Source organism: Megascapheus bottae, chromosome 2 (genome assembly GCF_031878675.1).
Source record: "Megascapheus bottae isolate mThoBot1 chromosome 2, mThoBot2.hap1, whole genome shotgun sequence".
Taxonomy (NCBI): Eukaryota; Metazoa; Chordata; class Mammalia; order Rodentia; family Geomyidae; genus Megascapheus; species Megascapheus bottae.
The window spans coordinates 48,800,849-48,822,705 of NC_143510.1; the positions used below are offsets into that span (position 1 = coordinate 48,800,849).

General features: G+C 50.7%; 1 protein-coding gene across 2 annotated transcripts; it reads left to right on the forward strand.

The window, feature by feature from the left end:
* The first annotated feature begins 2,902 nt into the window (after nucleotides 1–2,902).
* On the forward strand, nucleotides 2,903–21,415 carry Acvrl1 (activin A receptor like type 1). 2 transcript variants are annotated; one of them, XM_090325991.1, is made up of 10 exons: nucleotides 2,903–3,177; nucleotides 8,638–8,702; nucleotides 9,470–9,721; nucleotides 9,911–10,122; nucleotides 10,314–10,413; nucleotides 11,316–11,462; nucleotides 11,742–12,017; nucleotides 12,792–12,989; nucleotides 17,417–17,547; nucleotides 19,348–21,415. In XM_090325991.1, the coding sequence occupies exons 2-10, from the start codon at nucleotides 8,642–8,644 to the stop codon at nucleotides 19,480–19,482; spliced, it is 1,512 nt and encodes a 503-aa protein (XP_090182117.1). In that variant the 5' UTR covers nucleotides 2,903–3,177; nucleotides 8,638–8,641; the 3' UTR covers nucleotides 19,483–21,415. The 2 variants fall into 2 exon arrangements, with proteins under 2 accessions (XP_090182117.1, XP_090182110.1); XM_090325984.1 differs by lacking the exons at nucleotides 2,903–3,177; nucleotides 8,638–8,702 and having other exon boundaries at nucleotides 9,136–9,721.
* The last annotated feature ends 442 nt before the right edge of the window (nucleotides 21,416–21,857 follow it).

Consider the following 21,857-nt stretch of genomic DNA (forward strand, 5'->3'; position numbering starts at 1 on the left):
AAAGTTCTCAAAAGCACCAGTCAAGCCTGGCATCAATGGCTCATGCCTATAATCCTAGCTATTCATAAGGCTGAGATCTGAGGATCACAGTTCAAAGCCGTCCTGGAAAGGAAAAGCCTTGAGACTGTTATCTCCAATAAACTGCTCTAAAAGGCTGGAGATGGAACTGTGGCTCTGTGGCTCAAGTGGTAGAATGCTAGCCTTGAGTAAAAAGAAGCTTAGGGACAGCACTCAGGCCTGTGTTCAAGCCCCAGGACTGGAAACAAAACAAAATAAAAAGCACCAGTCAGAGTCAAAAGGGTTTGGTGCTCTGGTAAATTGGGGAAAGCATGGCAGTGGTGAACGGTATCATTTTCCACCAGGTCTTCTCTTCCTCCTCCCCAAATCACCTTTACTTTTTGTTGTTGTTGTTGTTCCAGTATTTGGGGTTTGATCTTGGGGACTTGTGCTTTTCCTTGGATTTTTCCTACTCAAGGATAGTGCTCTACCACTTGAGCCAAATCTCCACCTCCAGAAATTTGCTAGATAATTGCAGATAAGAGTGTCTCAGATTTGTCTGACTGGGCTGGCTTGGAACCAGGATTCTCTGATCTCAGCCTCCTTAGTAGCTAGGATTCCAGGCATGAGCCACCAGTGTCCAGCTTTCCTCTACTTTTAATCTGCTTCATAAAGCTTCCCACAGAAAGACTCCCATCCCCAGACTCCATTCAGTGACTCTCAAGCCCTTGGTCAACTCCAGAGTCTCCACACTGCCTTCCCCAGGGGCCAGGCAATGAATTCAGACTGTGGAGATCCTACGGGATCCTGGCCCAGTGCTCTCACTCCCACTTCCCAGGACAGAAATCCATGGACTTGGGGCCAGAGAGATTGGCAAGAAGCCATAGCAAGCAGGGGGAAGAGTGGGTGTGAAAGATGGCGTGTAGCCACACCCCCATTATGCACGAATAGAGTGCCAAAGTAGCGGCTATCATCTGAATGAGCAGATACCGTAATCCCATAGTACTTCCTATTGCCTGCAGGACATGGTCCGTCCTGACACTGAAATTTGGTTATATAGGCTTCTGGGAATTCATGAAGCTTACAAATTGTGAAGCAGCTGTGGGTGGGGGTGGGGATGACCTCAGCAGAGGAAATGAGGTCAGTCAACAATTTATACCTGTCTGAGCCTCTGGCCATTGTCTCCCGAAGCCACTGTACTGTCACAGAGTGAGGTGGACTATGCCACATTCATCTTCTAGAATCCTCACCTAAGAGCAAGATATCTTAAGGGGTTCACTCTTTCAACAGGGCACCAAGGCCACTTCTACTGCAGCCTTTGTGTGTGTGTGTGTGTGTGTGTGTGTATACTGGTGACTGAACGCAGAGCCTGGGTGCTGTCTCTCTGAGCTTTTTTTTTTTTTCCTCTCAGTTTTTGTGGTGATTAGAGATAAGAGTCTTACGAGCCAGGAACTGGTGGCTTATATCTGTAATCCCAGTTACTCAGGAGGCTGAGATCTGAGGACTGAGGTTCTGAGCCAGCCCAGGGAAGGAAAATCCATGAGACTCTGATTAACCAGCAGAAAACTAGAAAAAGAGCTGTGGCTCCAAGTGGTAGAGCACCAGTCTTGAGCAGTAGACCTCAAGGATAGTGCTCAGGCCCTGAGTTCCAGCCCCCAAACAAACGAAGAGTCTCACACACTTTCTTGCCTAGGCTGACTTTGAACTAGGATCCTCATATACCAATCTCCTAAGTAGCTAGGTTTATAGATGTGAGCCACTGGCCCCCAGCTCCTCCCAGCCTTTTCATATATTAACATAATTACCCAGCTCCTTTCTTCAAGACTCTCTTTGTGTCTCCTCAGCATGTAGCATCTTTGCTGTGTGCTCAGAAGAGCACCTTATCCTTAGCAGCGGAATTTGTGTCCTCTGCCCATCTAACAGAGAGGAGGGACCTGCTGCCCAGGAGTTGTCACCTGCATAAGGTTAGTCGCTAGCCTGAAGTCTCAGGAGTGGTCTGACTTCAGTCTGTGTGGATACCCCGAAGGCTAGGAATAAAACTCGAGCTCTGCCAATGGAGGCAGGGTGTTTGTACAGTCCCAGCTTATGCTAGAACATCAGAAGGAAGAGGTTATTTCCTCTTGAAGTTGAAGCTACTCTTCTTCCCTCCAAACTGCCTGGAAGGATCTGTTTCCCCCTCTAAAGCTCCATTCAGGGGCCCTTTTTGGAAAGCAATTCCAAGGACGATCCCAGCCCTCCTTCCATTTCTGGCCACTCCTGAAGGAGAAGGCGACCTGACCTGTCATGGTGTCCTCACCCCTGACTCAAGAGGCGCCCTACCTTGACCTCCTAAGCCACGGGGGCTGAGTGCCATGGGGCAGGCTTCGAAAAGAGGGGAGGGGATGGATGCATAAAGAGACTGGCCAGAAGAATTTGGGCCAAGTGGGAAGTCTTATGAGTGGAGCCAGCATTTTTTAGTTAGGCCCTTCCAGTCTCAAACTCTATCCTTGCTGCTCTGAAGCACCTAGACTGACAAGCCCCAGGTGAGATTGGGGTACGGATCTGCCCAGGCCACGGGTGTGCGTGCCCTTTCCTCTGTGTCCATCAGCTCCTGGGAGGGGGGGGAGGTTACCAGCCTCTGGGCCTTCAGACTCTGGCGACTTGGCTGCGGGCCCCAGGGCTCCCCTCAGGACCCAAGGGACCCATGGCGCAAGTCCCCCAAGGTCCGCCCCTAGGGAAGGGGGCTGTGGGAGGCTGGGGCAGGGGCCTGGGGGTGGCTGTCCTAGGGGGGTCTGGAGCCACGCTGAGGAGGGCTGGGTCCTGAGGCCCAGCGAGGGGCGATCGGGCGGCCTGGGGGTGAGCTGGGCAATAGGAAGCGGTTTATTAGGAGGGAGTGGTGGAGCCGGGCCAGGCAGGAAGACGCTGGAATAAGAAACATTTTTTTGCTCCGTTCCCTTCCCGGTCCTGGGAGGCCGCCCGCCGCCGCGCCAGCGCGCAGAGCGAGCCCCTCCCCGGCTCCAGCCGGCCCCGGGCTGTGCCCCGATCTCAGACCCCGCGCCCCAGAACCCCGGACCCCAGGCCCCCCAGGTCCCCCAGGCCCCTCAGGCCCGCGCTCTCAGAGCGACCGCGGAGCCCCCCACCACCCCGGGGAGGAGGGCAGGCCCCGCCCGCGGCACACTCGCGTCCTGCCCGCGCCCAAAGGTGAGTAGAAGTCGGAGGGCTGGGCTGGGGAGGGGGGAGGCCTGACCCCCGCCCGCGGGCCCCTCACTTCGGGGCGGATCCAGGCACCTCTCAGAGACCCAGCGGATCACCACAGCCAGCGGACCCTTGGCTGTCACGCACATCTGCCTGGTTTCTCCACCTGAGGCAGGGCGGAGCCGGACCAATTCCAAACCCTTGGCGCCTACTAGGTGTGCGCACGCACGCGAGTCCGGGAGCTGGCGGGGCGGGGGGGGGGGGTGAGGGGGGGTCTCACAGTCTCTCTCCTCTCCCTATGAAGGAGTCGAGCTAGGCTGCTCCTGTGCCGTGTGTGTGTGTGTGTGTGTGTGTGTGTGTGTGTGTGTGTGTGTGTGTGACCAATGTCCATCCACATAGTTGGGCTTCCACTTTGGAGCCCACCTTTCCCAGGCCAGGAACCTGGGGCTAAGGTCACTCAGTCCCCCCACCACCACCATGGCCTCCTGAACTCCCCTGTCACAGACTTCCTTCAGGACCCTTAGGACAACAGGGGTCCCAGGAGACCAAAGCCTTTAAAATTCCTGAGCTGGCTGCATCCTGTCTTATTTTCCGAGGAAAGGCTGTATCCCCCAGTTCACAGTAGCTTCTTCTGAGTTGTCATCTGGCCTCTCACCTGGCCTCTATGTCACTGAATTTTTTTTTTTAAGTTATATTTTCCAGGAGCCCTTGGCTCACATCTATAACCTAGCTATACAAGGAGGGTGAATTTGAGGATTTCAGTTCAAAGCCAGTCCAGGCAGACAAGTCTGTGATATTCTCTCCAGTTACCTGCCAAAAAGCAAGAAGTAGAAGTATAGCCCAAGTGGTAGAGCACTAACCTTGAGGAAAAGCTGAGGAACAACACCCAGGTTCCCACCGCACCCCCTAAAAAGCTACAATTTTTTGGAATACTTATTACCTAGACACTCCAAGACATTTTTCTCTCATGTAATCCTGGCCGCAGTCTAGCAAATGAGGGGTTATTATGCCTAGCCTCCAGAAGAGGAGACAGGTTCCAACCTGAATAACTTGTCCAGAGTTCCTTAGGTGGCTGGGGTTTTAATAACATTTATTAGGGGCTTATTGTGTACCATCTAGCACTTTAAGTAACTTTATTACATTATGCCTCTGGAATAAACACTATTTTTATTCCCATTGTACCTATGAGGGGAAGTTTATGTCTAGGTATAAGTGGTCGAAAGAGGATCTGAACCCAGGTCTACATGACCCAGTGCCTCTACCCTCATCTCACTGTTATAGACTAAGCCCATGTTATCTGCAGTTCTGTTTTCTGAGATTTTGGTTATCTGCAATCAGCTGGACGGTGAAATTATTAAATGGAAACTTACCAGTTTGTAAATTCTACATGTGCGCAGTTCTGAGCTGTGTGTTGAAACCTGTGTCCTCCCCCTCTGTCCATCTGAGATATGACTTATCCCTTGGTCCAGTGTGTGCACGCTGTGCTGTCTGGACTGCCCCCCCCCCTGCATTAATCACTCAGTAGCTGTCATGCTTTTCAGATGACTTAGTGCCTGGGTGCTATCCTTGAGCTTCATTTTGCTCAAGGCTAACATGCTATCACTTGAGTCACAGCACCACTTCCAGCTTAGTCTGAGTAGTTTTATTAGAACTAAGTCTCATGGACTTTCCTACCCGGGCTGGCTTTGAACTGTTAATATCCTCAGATATTAACCTCTTGAATAGCTAGGATTACAGGTGTGAGCCACTAGTGCCGCCCCCCCCCCAACTAACAAGAAAGGGTTTATTAACAGCCATCAAAGTCGGTCAAGGCACATTTAATGACTACAGGTATGTGATTTGTCTTCCTGAGCCTGTTTCCCTATGGAATTGTGAGGATTAAATGCCATAAACTATTCAAGTTTAGTACTTGGCCTGTAATTGGTACTCAAAGCCAGTAAAGTATTACTATTATTTCATAGTGTTAAGCTAATGTTTGGAATTATCTTAACATTTGTGATTTCTGGCCAGCAGCAGTGATACTTCTGTCTGCAGGAGATATTCCATGCAGCTCTGCTAAGAAGCCAAAAGATAGTAGAAGGCCATGCAAGTTTGTTTGTGAGACAATCAGATACAGTGTGAACTGTGAGCAGCTAGCTCTGAATATGGCATGGTAAGAACCCAGATCCACTCCTGCATTTAGCTTTCCAGGGATCTCACTAAGAGCTAGACATCCTGACCTGGCATCACTGGCTCACACCTATAATCCTAGCTACTCAGGAGATTGAACTCTAAGGATTATGGTTCAAAGCCAGCCTGGGCAAGAAAGTCTGAGAGATTCTTCCTTCTAATTAACTACCAGAAAAGTCAGAAGTGAGGACTGGGAGTTTGGCCTAGTGGTAGAGTGCTTGCCTTGCATGCATGAAGACCCAGGTTTGATTCCTTGGTACTCCATACATAGAAAAAGTCAGAACTGGTGCTGTGGCTCAAGTGGTAGAGAGCTATCTTTGAACAAACAAGTTCAGGGATAGTGCCTAGAACATGAATTTGAGCCCTAAGATCAGTGTACATCATCCTCTCCCCCACCTTATACACACACAGAAGAACTGGACATCCCAATTGTATTCCATCACACTCCAAGGATTATATCAGAGATGACTTTCTGGAATACTACTGCCCTTTCCCTCCTCCTCCTCCTCCTCCTCCTCCTCCTCCTCCTCCTCCTCCTCCTCCTCTGACTCCTCCTCCTCCTCTGACTCCTCCTTCTTTACCTATTGTGGAGCTTAAATTCAGGGCTTGGACCCTGTCCCTAAGCCTATTTGTACTCAAGGCTAGCGCTCTACTACTTGAGCCACAGCACCACTTCCGGCTTTCTGAGCGATTAATTGGAGATAAGAGACTCTTGGAGACTTTTCTGCCCAGGCTGGCTTCAAACCATGATCCTCAGATCTCAGCCTCCTGAATAGCTAGGATTATAGGTATGAGCCACCAGCACCTGGCTTCCCTGTACTTCTAATGTCCAGATCAAAATTCTCATCCCTATGCTCATTCTACAGCGTCACCAAGTCCATGGCCTTTTATTTAGCCTTGTTTGTTCCTGTTCCCCCAGGAGGTGGGCACAGAATAAGATCTAGAGTCTCTGCAGCCCATGTCCGTGCACTCAGCAGGGCCCTGAACAGCAAAATGACAGCTCAGGAGCCAGGCACAGCTCTGTGTAGGATGTGTTACTTACAGTCTGGTGCCTGAACAAACTGCCCAGAATTTCATGGAGAATTCTTAATGAAAGCATGTTTTGTCTTGCTGGTCCCAGATAGACTGGATGGGAATGTGGAGTTAGAGATGACACCACAAGCTGTGCAAAAGTATAATAGAGAAGGCAAACAGGTGGCCAGAGGACAGGGAGGGAAATGCAAGCTTGGGTAGAAGAACCCAGAAGAATGCCAGAGGTCTCTTTGGTTTTAGCCATTTCCTGCCCTATACAATCTTCTTAGCTGCTTTCTGGGCAAATGACGACTGCCAAAGGTGGCTGCTTGACCACATTCTGCTGGGCAAGTTTATCTGGAATATTCTTCCTGGCTCACCTCGAAGTGATTGCCAAAGTCCTCGGTGGTTGTCCTGAGGGATGAGGCTAAATGATCAGGCAAAGGCTGGGAACACAGCTGTAACCCAGGGCTCTGCATCTTCCCCAGGTCAAGCCTCTGGGCCTGAGGAAGCCCAGGCCAGGAGCCTCGAGCTAACATCAGCCAGAGAGGCCCATGAAGCCCTTCACCACCCTCCCCTCAGCCATGCTGCTCAAAGCCTCAGCATCTTGGATTTTTATTTGGTACTGGTCTCAGACTATGTGCATCCCTACCATCCTCCTGTGTGTGTGTGTGTGTGTGTGTGTGTGTGTCTGTGTGTGTGTGTGTGTGTGTGTGTGTCTGTGTGTGTGTGTGTGGGTGTGTGTGTCTGTGTGTGTGTGTGTGTGTGTCTGTGTGTCTGTGTGTGTGTGTGTCTGCACGCGTACGTGGGTGTGCACGTGTGCATGTGTACGTGCGCATGTGCATGTGTACACAGGCCAATACTGGGACTTAAACTCAGGGCCCAGTTACTGCCCCTTATCTTTTTGGCTTAAGGCTGGTACTCTAACACTGGAATCACAGCTCCCTTTTCTGCTTTTTTGCTGGTTAATTGGAAATAAAGTTTCAAAGACTTTCCTATCCAGGTTAGCTTTGAACTCAGTTCTCAGATCTCATCCTTCTAAGTGTCTAGGGCTACAGGCATGAGCACTGGTGCCCGGCAACCTACCAGCCTCACTTACGTCAGTCCAGAAAGAACTCTCTCTCCCTCCCCGCCCTCCTCTGCTATTCAGAAAGTCCTTATTGTTGCTTCCTCGGCCTACATCTTCTACTTCTGAAACTTTGAGAAATGAAGAGTGGGGGTCCTTATCTGGAGACTATCATAAAATGATTCCTCTTAACAGTCTCCAGAAAACCAGAAAAGTCCAACTCTGGCCCACCATGTGTGCAAATGAGCTTCACTTTCTCTCATCACCACCCCCTCCTACTCTTTCTCAGGGCAAAAGGACCAGAGGGGAATCAGGGCATGACTTGGGGAGAGCACCTTTGACACTAGTGAGGTTGGCAGAGGTCTCTTTATGCTTGGCATGACCCAGAACTGCCAAGCTCTTCCATGTTGGTGACAATCCTGCAGGCTCAGACCTGAGGAGACAGAGGGAGGAAGCCCAAATGGGGAGTCTGAACACCTGGGTTGGACTCCTATTCTTGCAACTGAGTCCCACCTGACCCCCCCCCCATAAGCTTCCTCCCGAGTGAGCCTTAATCCCTTCTCTAAAATCAGGAGCTGGATTTTGACTTGCCAGGGGTCCTTTTAGAATGTGTCAGGTATTTGTTCCAACCCCAGACGACTCCTCCAGGCCCAGTGGCTGCCCCAGCCTGCCCTGACAATCTGCCCTTAATTCCCTGTTGTGCGTGACTCCTGCCTGTTCTATCCAGACCCCAATCTAAACAATCTTGATTCCTGTTCCCAGCTTGGCGGGACCCTGAATGGCAGGAAGTGAAGACAGGAGCCTGTTTATGTTTGAGGCTGCCAGGGCTGGGGGTGGGGGGAGGTGTGGGGGTGTTCTGGGAAAGAGTGGGCAAGGGTGGGGGCTGAGAGAGGGGAGCTACTTGAAGAGATTTCTCTTTTCAACTCTCCCAGCCTGCTCCCATCGAAACTCAGCAACAGGAGTGCAGGGCTGGGGTTCTTTCCAGTTCTCAGTCACTTAAACATGGCTCTCCACCCTTCACCCCTAACAGGATGGTTTCCATGGGGAAGTGAGCCAGGACTTCCCCTGCAGGCCCCGCCCCAGAGCAGACGTAGGAGTGGGGAGGTGGCCTCCTGACCCCCCCACCCCAAACCTTCCAGTAATTTCCTCTTGGTAGGAGAGAGCACAGCTGTCACATTTGTAGATCTTACCTCCCCTCCTCTGGCTCTCTTCTCTCCAAGGACCATGACCTTGGGCCTCCCTGGGAGTCTTCTGATGCTGCTGATGGCCTTGGGCCTGACTCAGAGTGAGTATGGGAGGAGCAGGGGCCTGGATGGAGAAAGGCTATCTGAGCACAGCTCAGATCTTGCTGGGGTTGAATCTGAGGTACTGCAGTAAGGTTAGGAGTCTGACTGGAGGGTGGAGACAGAAAAATTCAAGTAGACTAAGCTTCCAGCTATCCCCGTTGTCTTTGCTGGTGTGTGTGTGTGTGGCGTGTGTGTGTGTGTGTGTGTGTGTGTGTGTGTGTGTGTGTGTCACAGTCCTGGGGCTTGAATTCATGTCCCTTAACTTTTTTATTCAAGGCTGGAATTCTACTTACTACTTGAGCCACAGCTCCATGTTTTATGGTTAATTGGAGATAAGTCTCTCAGATGTTTTTGAGCCTTGATCATCAGATCTCAGCTCCTGGACTAGCTGGTAGTATAGGCAATAAGCCACTGGCACCCAGCTTTTATTGTCTTCTTAATACAAACCTGAAGACTGGAGCTTTGTGATAGTGCAGGGTGGGTTCCTACAGGTTCGGGTAGGGAGTGTTAGCAGAGAGAGTCTTAAAGGAGTCTTCAGGAGCCCAGGGTTGGTTGTCAGGACAACCAAAGGACAAAACTGGTTTCTCAATCTCTGCTTCCCCCCATTGAGATAAGGCCTGAGAAAGAATGATCAGAGGATGGACCAAGGCCTCCAAGGGTTTGTGTGAGTGGCCAGAAGGGAGAGGACATTGGGAAAGAAATGGATGTGGACCTCACTTTTGGAGAGCTGTGCCCAGAATGGCTGAGCTTCCAGTGTGTTTCTCAGGTGACTCCATGAAGCTTTTTCAGCGCCCACTGGTGAACTGCACGTGTAAGAGCCCACACTGCAAGCGACCTACCTGCCAGGGAATCTGGTGCACAGTGGTGCTGGTTAAGGAACAGGACAAGGACCCTCAGGAATACAGAGGCTGTGGAAGCCAGAACCAGGAACTCTGCAGGGGACACCCCACTGAGTTCGTCAACCATTACTGCTGTGACAGCCCCTTCTGTAACCACAATGTGTCCCTGGTGCTCAAGGGTAAGTCAACCGGCCTGCCAGCCCTTTCCCATCGTCTCAGACCCTGCCCTCCCTCCCCTGCTGTCTTCTCCTCTGCTTCATAACAGGGAGGAGGCAGGCAGGAGGCTGGGATTGGACAGGCACAGTGATCTGGCCCAGGGCAGAGGAGTTGGTCTGGTGGAAGCCGGACTTAGTGTTTCCCTCCCCCAGCTACTCAACCTCCTACGAAGAAGCCAGGAACAGACAGCCAGCTGCCTCTGATTCTGGGTCCTGTGCTGGCCTTGCTGGTCCTGGTGGTCTTGGGTGCTCTGGGAGTGTGGCATATCCGGCGAAGGCAAGAGAAACAGCGGGGTCTGCACAGCAACCTGGGCGAGTCCAGCCTCATCCTGAAGGCAACTGAACAGGGGGACAGCATGCTGGGGGTACGGTCCTGGGACCCAGGATGGAGGGGTGGACAGATAGGAGCCACAGAGTCAGATGGGGGTGAGGGGTTCACTCCGAAATTAGAGTTGACCGAGAGCTGGTCCCTTGAGGTACACACAGTGACCCCATGGAGCCCAGAAGGGGGCTGTGTGGTGGGAAGAGCCTCTCACTAGCTTGCTGCCATTTCCAGGACTTCCTGGACAGTGACTGCACCACAGGCAGCGGCTCTGGGCTTCCCTTCCTGGTTCAGAGGACAGTGGCACGGCAGGTTGCGCTGGTGGAATGTGTGGGTGAGTGGAGAGGGTGGACATGGTGGATGGGGACAAAGGGTTTCTGTAAGCATAGGGGCGTCAAGAAGGAAAAGAAGGGTCAGAATGGGAATCCTGCTAGACAGGGAGTGTGTGAGAGATGGGCCAGGGCCTAGGTCTTTTTTGTTTTGGCTTGTTTTTGTTTTGTTTTTGCTAGTCCTGGGGCTTAAAGTCAAGGCCTGGGCACTGTCCCTGAGCTCTTCAACTCAAGGCTAGTGATCTACCACTTTGAGCCACAGTGCCACTTCTGGTTTTCTGGTAGTTAATTGAAGATAAGAATCTCATGGACTTTTAGTGCCTGGGCTGGCTTCCAACTGCTATCCTCAGCTCTCAGCCTCCTGAATAGCTAGGAACATAGATGTGAGCCACTGTGCCCAGCCTGAGCCTCTTTTGCTCAAGACTAGCCCTCTACTACTTGAGCCACAGCGCCACGTGGCTTCATACATCTAGGGAAAGCACTCCACCACAAAGCACATTCCCAGCCCCGGGATTGGCCTTTTTGCAGGAGCAAAAAGTAGTATGGGAGCCTGGCACTGATGGCTCATGCCTGTAATCCTTGTGCTCAGGAGGCTGATATCTGAGGATCGTGATTCAAAACCAGCTTAGGAAAGTCTTTGAGACTTTTATCTCTATTAAACTTCCCCAAAAGTGGGAAGTAGAGCTGTGGCTCAAGTGGTCGAGAACTAACCTTGAGCACAAAAGCTCGGGAGCAGAGACCAGTCCCTGAGTTCAAGCCCCAGGACACCCCCCACCCCCCCCCACATGCACACATGTACATAAAGTTAGAGGTTCTGTAGGTAGGACTGGTATAGCATCTGGATGGGGGAGAAGGTATTCTTAGAGCTGGGTATGACCCTCACTTTCTCCTCTGGCCTTTGGACCAGGAAAGGGGCGCTATGGAGAGGTGTGGCGGGGCTCGTGGCATGGCGAGAGTGTGGCAGTCAAGATCTTTTCCTCCAGAGATGAGCAGTCATGGTTCCGGGAGACGGAGATCTACAACACAGTGTTGCTCAGACATGACAACATCCTAGGCAAGGGGCAGGGGCAGGAGCAATGCCTTGTCTTGCAAAGCTTGGTGCTTCCATGCCCTGCACTGGGGGCTGCAGTCCACAGTCTTCTCAACCTAGATCTAACCTTGAGGACTCCCAGCCAACCTTCAGCTTAACCCCTGGCTCCACTATCTGCTTTCTGACCCAAACTAAATTAATCTCTAACCAAGCTCTAGCTTTGTCCTGGTCAAGTGCTACCTTGGACCCTGCCTCCCTTTTCCCCAGTCCTTCAGCTCAGCCCCCTGGTCCTTCTTCACACAGGCTTCATTGCCTCTGACATGACCTCACGCAACTCCAGCACGCAGCTATGGCTCATCACCCACTACCACGAGCATGGCTCCCTCTATGACTTTCTGCAGAGACAGACGCTGGAACCCCAGCTGGCCCTGAGGTTAGCTGTGTCCGCTGCCTGCGGCCTGGCCCACCTGCACATGGAGATCTTTGGCACGCAGGGCAAACCAGCCATCGCCCATCGTGACCTCAAAAGCCGCAATGTGCTGGTCAAGAGCAACCTGCAGTGCTGCATTGCTGACCTAGGTGGGTGAGTGGGGGGAGGGGGGAGGACCCTGGGCAGGCTGGGGAGGAGTTTGTGCTGTGTGCTTTTTAGCCTGTTTCAGTGAACTGAGACCATGACTGGTACTTGAAAACTTGGAGAAATCTGTTGTGTCTCATTTCTCTTCCACAAAGGGCCTACAAGTTGTCTTAAACCCCCTCTTCGTGTGTGTGTGTGTGTGTGTGTGTGTGTGTGTGTGTGTGTGTGTGCACTAGTACTGGTGCCTGAATTCAGGGCCTTATATCTCAAGGCTGGCACTCTACTACTTGAACACACCCCAGGTCTAGCTTTTTGGTGGTTAATTGGGGGCTTTAATGGTGATTTTTAGATAGCCTCCTGTAATCCTAGATAGGATTGCAGGTATGGACCACTGGTGCCCACACAACTCCCTTTTCAAGGCCAGAGTCCTTCCACTACCCATGCTAGCTCCAGGAGGAAAGAGATCCAGGGACCCAGGAACCTTTTCCTGGCTTTACTTGAGTACATCCTCCCATCATCCTCTACCCTTCCCTCCAGCACTGCCTTCTCCTCTGTGAAATGGGCACCAGACAGCTAGCCTTCCCATCCCAGTGGGTTCTTGGGTCCATACAAGACAAGGGTAATGAGAGCAGGTATTCTCCCCCTGGCCACTGCCTTCCAGCCAATCTTAGGACAGGTCTCCCTGGTCTGCTTCCCTGTGTCTGTCTCCTGCCTCCCCAGCTCTAGCCTCCGGGAACACTCTGTGTGGGCCCTGCTGGAGTGACAGGTCTTCTCCACAGGCCTGGCTGTGATACACTCCCAGAGTAGCGATTACTTGGACATCGGCAACAACCCGCGAGTGGGCACCAAGCGTTACATGGCACCCGAGGTGCTGGACGAGCAGATTCGCACAGACTGCTTTGAATCCTACAAGTGGACTGATGTCTGGGCCTTCGGCCTGGTGCTGTGGGAGATTACCCGGAGGACCATCATCAATGGTGAGAGGCTACCATGCTCAGGGTGGGAGAAAGGGAAGGAGGCAGGTAGAGACTGGGGCTTCCTGTCCTGGCTGGGGCCCATGGCCTGAGGGTGTTTGAAGCTAGGACTCCTAGTATTCGTCACTGTCACTCACTGACTGTGTCAGCTGAGTGGCGCTGTGTGTGAGTGTGTGTGTGGGTGTGGGTGTGTGGTGCCAACCCTGGGGCTTGGACTCAGGGCCTTAGCACTGTTCCCTAAGCTCTTTTGCTCAATACTATTGTACTACCACTTGAACCCCAGCTCCACTTCAAGCGTGTTTTCTTTTGTTTCTGTTTTTGTTAGTTTATTGGAGATCTGACTCTCATGGACTTTCCTGCCTGGGCTAGCTTTGAATCATGATCCTAAAACCTCAGCCTCTTAAGTAGCTAGGATTACAAGTGTGAGCCACCAGCTCTCAGCCTAAGGGACCTTTTAAGGCATATGTGTCTGAATGTGGCTGCAAAATCTGAACTATTCGTATCAGCTCACATGTGTAGAACGATGTGCTATATTCTTTATACATGCTATCATCTTTAAATTGCTCATCTTGGGAGAGAGAATGGGTATTTCAATTTTATCAGATTGTTTGGCTCAACTCCAAGTTTATGACTGGGCGGGTTACTCAGCCTCCTTGTACCTCAGTTTCTTCATTTGTAAAATGAGAATTATTAAAATAGCAAATAAGGGTTGGGAATGTGGCTTAGGGGTAGAGTGCTTGCCTAGCTAGCATGCAAGAAGCCCTGGGTTCAATTCCTCAGTACCACATGAGCACAAAAAGCCAGAAGTGGTGCTGAAGCTCAAGTGACAAAGCACTACCCTTGAGCAAAAGAAGCTCAGGGACAGTGCTTAGGCCCTGAGTTCAAGCTCCAGGACTGCCAATTTTTTTTTTAAAGCTGCTGATTCATGCTTGTCATGACAGATGCCTGGTAAGCAAAGATTGGAAGGATGGTGATTCAAATCCCCAAAGTTAGCAAGACCTTCGTCTCAATCAGTTAGCCAGGTGTGATGGTGTATGGTTCAATTCCAGTTATTTTGAAATACATTGACTTAAAGGTCATGCCTTCCCCAGGCGAAAATGAGAGGTACAGTTTGAAAAATAAAAATAAAACAAACAAACAAAAAGTCTGGAAGTGTGGCACAAGTGGAAGGATACCTGCCTAGCAAGCACAAGGCCCTGGGTTCAAACCTCAGTACTTGCAAGAAACAGGAAAGCAACCAAGACCAAAGCAACACTGTCGTTGTTGGGTTAAGCCAATGGAAGTATTCAGAACTATCTAGTGCTAAGTAGTAGTGACCATGATTATAATAAAGTGAGTGCCTAATATAGTAATGTCCCCATTGAATTGATGAGGAGACTGAGGCATGGAATCATGGCTGCATTGGTATCCGAAATGGAATGGTCGGATTCTGGGGACAGTACTCTTTACCACAGGTGCTTTAATGTCTCGTTCTTGATTTCCTCTGCCCATTGTAGTACCTGCACTGCCTGAGGACTGCAGTTTCATGGCCGGGGGTTGCCCTGGTGGGGAGTAGGGGAACTCTGGCACCTGCCCCAGGCAGCCCTGTGGTGGGTGCTCTCTTAGCCTTGGTCAGATGGGATCTAGGAGGTCACCCGCAGAAGCGCTGTCAGCCTGTGCGGAGGCTGTCCACGGCCAGAGGCTGCTAGGAGAGGAGTCCTGACATGTTAGGGAAAATCCTCGGGACAGGACGACTCTGCTTAGAAATATTCTCATGGCTCAGAACATTCCTAGAAGTCAGCCTTGGGACTTCATTTGTCCACCGCGGTCATTGACTTGACAGTCTGGTCCCCCTGGGGACTTTTCTATTTTTCTCTGTCTGTCTGTCTGTCTGTCTGTCTGTCTCTCTCTCTCTCTTTCTTCCTCTTTTGTGCCAGTCCTGGGGCTTGAACTCAGAGCCTGGGCATTATCCCTGAGCTTTTCTGCTAGCACTCTACCACTTGAGCCACAGCTCCACTTCTGGCATCACCCCCCGACACACACACACACACACACACACACACACACACTTCTGGATTTTTGGTGGTTAATTGGAAAAAGTGTCTCAGAACTTTCCTTCCTGGGCTGACTTCAAACCTTAATCTTCAAATCTCAGTCTCCTGAGTAGCTACAATTACAGGTGTAAGCCACCAGTGCTCAGCTTTTTCCTTCTTTCCTTCCTTCCTTCCTTCCTTCCTTCCTTCCTTCCTTCCTTCCTTCCTTTCTTCCTCTCTCTCTCTTATTTTTTTTTTTGCTACACAGATGCTCTACAACTTGAGCTATACCTCCAGACTCATTTGCTTTTTTATTTTGGCTGGTCCTGGAGCTTGAACTCAGGACCTGGGCACTGTCCCTAAGCATTTTTATTCAAGGACAACACTCTACCATTTGAACACAGCTCCACATCTGGTTTTTTGGTGGTCTATTAGAGATAGTCTCATATACTTTCTTGCCCAGACTATGTTTGACACAATCCTCAAATCTCAGTCTCCCGAGTAGCTGGGATTCCAGGTGTGAGCCACTGGCACCCAGTGTGCCTTGATTGTTTTTCAAGGTAAAGTTTTGCTTCGTGCCTGGGCCTGCCTGGGCTGCCACGCTACTACTCGTGCTTACCTGTGTTTCTGGTAACAACAGGCACATGTCACACTGTGCAGTCCCTGTGCTTCCTCTGTAGCGGGGAAAATGGCATGTACAGTCCCACCCAGCAATCGGTTGAGATGGATTCCTCAGCCTCTCTCCCCCAAATATCTAAGATTATAGGCTTGAGCCACTATGTCCTGCTCCTCTGAGAAACTCTTAAGAGGTTCTACTTCCTGTGCAGAAACTGCCAAGTTGGGCAAGAGGCTAGAGTGTGGAGAAAGGACACCTGGATGGAGCCAAGGCCAGGCTGCCCACAGAAACACAGGGCTGGAGGAAGGCTGCCTCCAACTATGGGCCGAGGAGGGCAAGCTCCGTTCGCTGCACACAGATTCCCGGCGCATTATAAACACTGTAATCTGGTGTCAGCCTGGGCGCTGATTAAAGGCTCATTAGACACACTCAGGCCTCTGTGCAGCACTGATTAAGGCGTGAGCAGCACAGGGGCGGCCTGGAAGCTGGCCATGGGGAGAACAGCTGGAGAAGACTCCACTGAGGAGCCTGTGTGGCCAAGGCCGTGCAGGATGGGGCATGAAGCTGCGTGCTTCCCTGTCGGCATCACGGCGTCCAGAAAGCTCCCTTAGGGGTGCTCTGGGAATAGAGTAGGGTAGAATGGACCCCGGCCTTAACCAGTCAGTGGCTGCACATTATCTGGACCAGGGTATCCTTCCTTTTAGGGAGTTTTGTTTTGTTTTGCTTTTTGGTTAGTCATAGAGTTTGAACTTGGGGCCTGGGTGCTTCCTTGATCTTTTTTTGCTCAAGGCTAGTGCTCCAGCACTTGAGCCACAGCTCCACATTTAGTTTTCTGGTGGTTAATTAAAGATAATAGTCTCACAGACCTTCCTATCTGGGCTGAGATCCTCAGGCCTCAACCTCCTGTGTAGGTCGGATTACACGAGTGAGCTACCAGCACCCGGTTTTTTGTTTTTCTTTTTGTTTGTTTTTTGTTGGTCCTGGGGCTTGAACTTGGCCTGGGTGCTGTCCCTGAGCTCTTCAGTTCAAGGCTACTGCCCCACCTCTAGAGCCACAGCACCACTTCCGATTTTCTGGTGGTTAATTGGAGATAAGAGTCTCACATTCTTTAGTGCCTGAGTTGGCATTGAACTGCGATCTTCAGATCTCAGCCTCCTGAGTAGCTAGGATTACAGGCAAGAGTCACTGCATCTGGCTCCCCCGGAGGTTTTACCACTACATTTCTAACCTTAATTTCTTGGCTGTAAAGGGAGAGCTACTAAGTCCCTGTTAGGGCTCTTGTGAGGATTTAATGCAGAGTACTTAGGACAGTAATTGGCACATAGCAAATGCCCAGTAAACATTAGGTGTTGTTATCATTAAGCATCAGCATCCTGCCCTAGATACAAGACCACTGAGGAAAGACTGGGACAAGATCTGGTCTAGCAATCTAACAAGACGTGTTTGAATCTGGCTGTGTAATCTACCCAACTTTTCTGAGCCTCAGTTTCTTCATCTGTCACATGGGAATATTCATGATTCCCCCTCACAGTGATGTCACAATTGCTAGCAAGATAACTCCTGTAATGGGGTTAGCATCCTGTACAATGCCAAGGCATATGGGAAGTGTACAATCAAGACTGTAATCATTATTAGTTATAATACATTCATTAGCTTACAGTATCTCTCTGAGAGCAGCAATGGTCAGACAACTTGCTTCTTGGCTCCTGGGACAGAGGCTGTGCAAAGCAGTTCTTTAGGAGCTGTTTTAGACTCCTGGAACCCCAGATGATTTTGCTGCCCCCTGTCCCCTGAATCCTCAGGTCTAGTAGAGGACTACAGGCCGCCCTTCTATGATGTGGTGCCCAATGACCCCAGCTTCGAGGACATGAAGAAGGTGGTGTGTGTTGACCAGCAGACTCCTACCATCCCCAACAGGCTGGCTGCAGACCCAGTAAGTCGGTCCTCTGTGGGGCTGGGGCTGGGGTTCAGGCTGGGATGGCATGGGGTGAGTTGGGGACTCGTAGCTAGGGTTTCTGAGCCCAGGAACTAGTGTCTGAGGTCTCTGCTTCTTAGCTAGGTCTTAAGTGTATTCCTAAATTCTTGGCCTGTGGCTCTCTACTCCTCTATGGCTTTATTCAGTGTGAGATTTTCAGAACCCTCCTCCACTTTACCTGTGAGAAGTCTCTGCTATGGCATTGTGGAGTTTGTTATTGTTTTTCTTTTCCCCCTCAAAACATTTCACATACAAAGACACTCGTGCATATATGAACCCATATAGAAACACATATGCTTCTAAACATATTCTCAGACACATACACATGCACGAATGTTAGACTGCTGGCCCTAAGTCTGCTGTGTGTGTGTGTGTGTGTGTGTGTGTGTGTGTGTGTGTGTGTGTGTGTGCACGCGCATGCGCATGCTAGTCCTGGGACTTGCATTCAAGACCTGGGTGCTGTCCCTAAGCTTTTCTGCTCAAAGCTGGCCCCCTATTACTTGAGCCACATTCCACTTCTGGCTTTTTGGTGGCTGAGTAGAGATTAGAATCTCAGATTTGTCTGCTGGGGCTGGTTTCAAACCTTGAACCTCAGATCACAGCCCGGTGAGTAGCTAGGATTACAGGTGGGAGCCATCAGCACCCAGCTTCCTCTTATCTTATATCCCTGTTACCTACATGCTATAAATATTCAATGAATATTTATGGAAAGAATTAATAAATGCACTCGTGAAGACACATCCATTTCTACACGGCATACATATTCATTTAAAAAAAAAAGGATGCAATTGGGTACCAGTGGCTTATACCTGTACCTGTAAACTACTCAGAGGCTACAATCTGAGGATCATCACTCAAAGCCAGCCTGGGCAGAAAAGTCCATGAGAAGAAGCTTCAAGTGGAGTACCAGCCTTGAGCAAAAATGTCAAGTGAAAGTGTGAGGCCTTGAGTTTGGAGCTATTACCAGTACAAAACAAAGCAAAACAAAACAAAACAACAAAAATGGATGCATTCCTGTGCATCCTTCACACACACACACACACACACACACACACACACACACACACACACACACGCTTTTAGAGACCAGAGGGGATGAACTGGCTCATTCTAGAGTCACTAAGATTCCTTGGACATGTGTAATTTAGGACACCATTAGGTCCAGCCATGCCCTATGTGGGGATGCAGAAGCCCCAAGACTGCAGAGCTGGGATCCTGATGGCATAGATGTGTTTGCCCAGGCGGCCTGAGTGATCAAGACTGATCACTCTTGTTTACTCTACTGCTTGCCTCTGTCTACTCCCTCTGCTTCCATTTCTCTCTCTCTTCCCCTCCCTCCCCCCACTCCCCGCCAAGTCCTAGGGCTTGAATTTAGGGCCTGGACACTGTTAAGCTTTCTCAAGGCTAGCATCTCTACCACTTGAGCCACAGGTACCACTTCTGGCTTTTTCTGTGTATGTGATACCGGGGAATTGAACGCAGGGCTTTGTGCATGCTAGGCAAGCGCTCTACCACTAGGCCACACTCGCAGCCCTCCATTTCTCTCTCATCCTCATCTGACTCCTCCATCCTCACGCTCACGTTTGCCTTTCCTTACAAGCTCCTGTCCCACACTCTCATCTCCCACTTCCTGTTTTGTTTTGTTTTCTCCATCTTCCTGCTGGCATTTGTCTGTCATTCTCAGGCCATCCACTTCTCTGCCTCATTTCTATTTTTCCTGACCTGTGTCTCTGTCTCTGGTTCTCTCCAATCCCCCAGGTTCTCTGTGGCCTGGCTCAGATGATGCGGGAATGCTGGCACCCCAACCCCTCCGCCCGCCTCACCGCACTGCGCATCAAGAAGACCTTACAGAAACTCAGCCTCAGTCCAGAGAAGCCCAAAGTGATCCACTAGTCCTGGAGCACTGGACTCTTTCCATCTGGATTGTGCATTTGGAAGGTGGGGTGGAGTCAGGAGATGGGGATTATCTGAACAGAGGTAGTATGAGGGTATTTAATGGGGTGAGGCTCCCACACACACATGGGGCAGCTGTGCCTGCCCAACTTGGCCCCCAGCCCATTCAGCCAAAAATACAGCTGGGCTGAAATCTGATCCCCCCACTGTCTGGCCTGCTCAAAGTGGCTGCCTCCCTGACGCCTGGCTCTCTCCCCCACCCCCTTATGCTGGCGGGGTATACCCCCATCACTCGCTGGGCAGAGTGTAGCACAGGTTCCAAAGTCAGGGTAGTTACGCTAAGGAATCCCAGGTCCAGAGCCTAATCCTGCACTGTCTCCTGCCCTTAGTCAACCCCGCTGCCCCACCAGAGCTGCCAGCGTGGCGCAGAGCCACAGCATAAAACAGCCATCTGTGGACATGCCACCTAGCCAGGCCTCAACCTCTGGCCCACACCCCAGATATGCAGGGCCCCTCAATTCCTTTCCATGGGTTTCTGTCTTAGCTCTTGTAACATCTTGGCTTTCTATGGACATACTGGAAGATTTGGACTTACCTTCTTTGAATCTTCACCAGCTCTGATCTTCCTTCAGGGTCAGCCTAGGTGTCAGCTGAGTTCACCAATCCCACCCATTTCTATTGCCTGACCCCTGGCAATTTGAAAATAAGGACTGTCAGCATGCAGGAGCATCTGAAGCTCCACTTCTAGTGTTCAGCCATGCTAGCATTCATCCAGCCCTGCGCCTTCTGTGGCTTCTGAGGCTGTTACCTGCCCCCGGGCTGAGGGCTGCTTCCTCGGAAGGCTCCAAGCCCAAAAGAAAAAATTTGGCTGTGGGACGCTGGTGGCTCATGCCTATTATCCTAGCTACTCAGAAGGCTGAGATCAGAGGATCAGGGTTGATCCAGGCCAGCAGAAAGGCGTGTGAGACTTACCCCCCAATTAACCAGCAGAAAAGCCAGACATGCGGAGTGGCTTAAGTGATAGAACACCAGCCTTGAGTGAAAAAAAGCCAAGTGGGAATACAAGGTCCTGAATTTAAACCCTAATAGTGGCACACATGTATACACACACATAAGCTCCAGCACCCAGATTCTTGCTCCCCAACTGGTCATGCCCAAGCCCATACCCTAGGCCAGTCTGTAGAGAATATATCTCAGGAAAAGTTGATGGCCCTAGAGAAATACACAGGAAGTCCAGCATTCAGAAAATGTCAAGGGTGTAAGTCCATGTAAGGAGCAGGTGACCCTGAATTGGGTGGGAGGGCCCAAGGGAGCTGGTTGGAGGCAGAGCTGAATTAGATGAGTGGGGTTCAAGCTACAGACAAGCCCAGCACCAGCTGCGGAAGCCCTCAGCTACTGCGGAGAAGCCCGTCTATGCCCCCCCACCTACACAAGCTCCCAAGGCCGGGCCTCTCGGGTGTCTTCCTCCACCCCATCCCTCCTACCACACTTTCCCAGACTTGTCCTCAGCATTGTGCAAGGCCCAAGGAGAAATAGGAAGTGAAAGTGGGTAAAAACAGAAAGCCACGTGGACTGCTGGCTTCCCAGAGCTGTGGGACGGAGTGTACAGATTCTCCAGTTAAGAAGCTGTCTTCTGCCTAAAGGATTTGACCTCTACTAGATTTAGGATTGAACTCTTTCTGGGACTCCACAGCCAGAAATTAAAGACAGTAGCTCTCCAGAGTCTGGAAAGTTGCAGAGGGAACTCTGAGAGTGGAGGTACAGGAAGAGAGAGGAAGAGAGCCAAACTGGAAAGAACTGTCTGGAAATTCTTCCATCTGAAAGCAGGAGTGACCCCCCCCGACACACCCCCTATGGAAATTTGTCTCCTCTCTCATCTCAAAATGTGAGGTGATCGCAATAACATAGGTATGCAATAAAGACTCAAACGCAAGCTGTCTTCCAATAACATAACAATTCAAAATGATGTTCCAACAAGTAGTCACTAATCACGCACCAAGTCATTGTTACTCTATGCAATAATAGCAACAACAGGTCTAGAATTGACTGAAATGGTGCAAGTTGGTTCGTGGGCACTCAAGGAAGGAGCATGTTGCTGGGAAAAAGAGGCTGGCAGGAGAGGCAGACAGCTGGAAAGGCCCCTTGAGGTTGGAGCGTGTGAGATTGGAGTGCAAAGCTTCGAGTCTATGAGAAACTTCAGCTGGAATTTTTATGGCCTGTTTTCAGCCGCTTATTCTGGCCACCCTTAGAGTTAGTCTACTACCAAGACCACAGCCTAACCACCTCAGGGTTGATTCTTTAATAAATCAAAGCCACCTCAAGGAGTTGGTTCATTAGCATGTGCTAGCTTTTCTCCTCAACCACTCTCAACTCTG

Coding starts and splice junctions, on each gene's coding strand:
- Acvrl1 (XM_090325984.1), top strand. CDS start 9,331: ATGATCAGAGGATGGACCAAGGCCTCCAAGGGTTTGTGTGAGTGGCCA. Junction 11,463..11,741: donor CAGACATGACAACATCCTAG/GCAAGGGGCAGG, acceptor TTCTTCACACAG/GCTTCATTGCCTCTGACATG. Junction 17,548..19,347: donor ACAGGCTGGCTGCAGACCCA/GTAAGTCGGTCC, acceptor CCAATCCCCCAG/GTTCTCTGTGGCCTGGCTCA.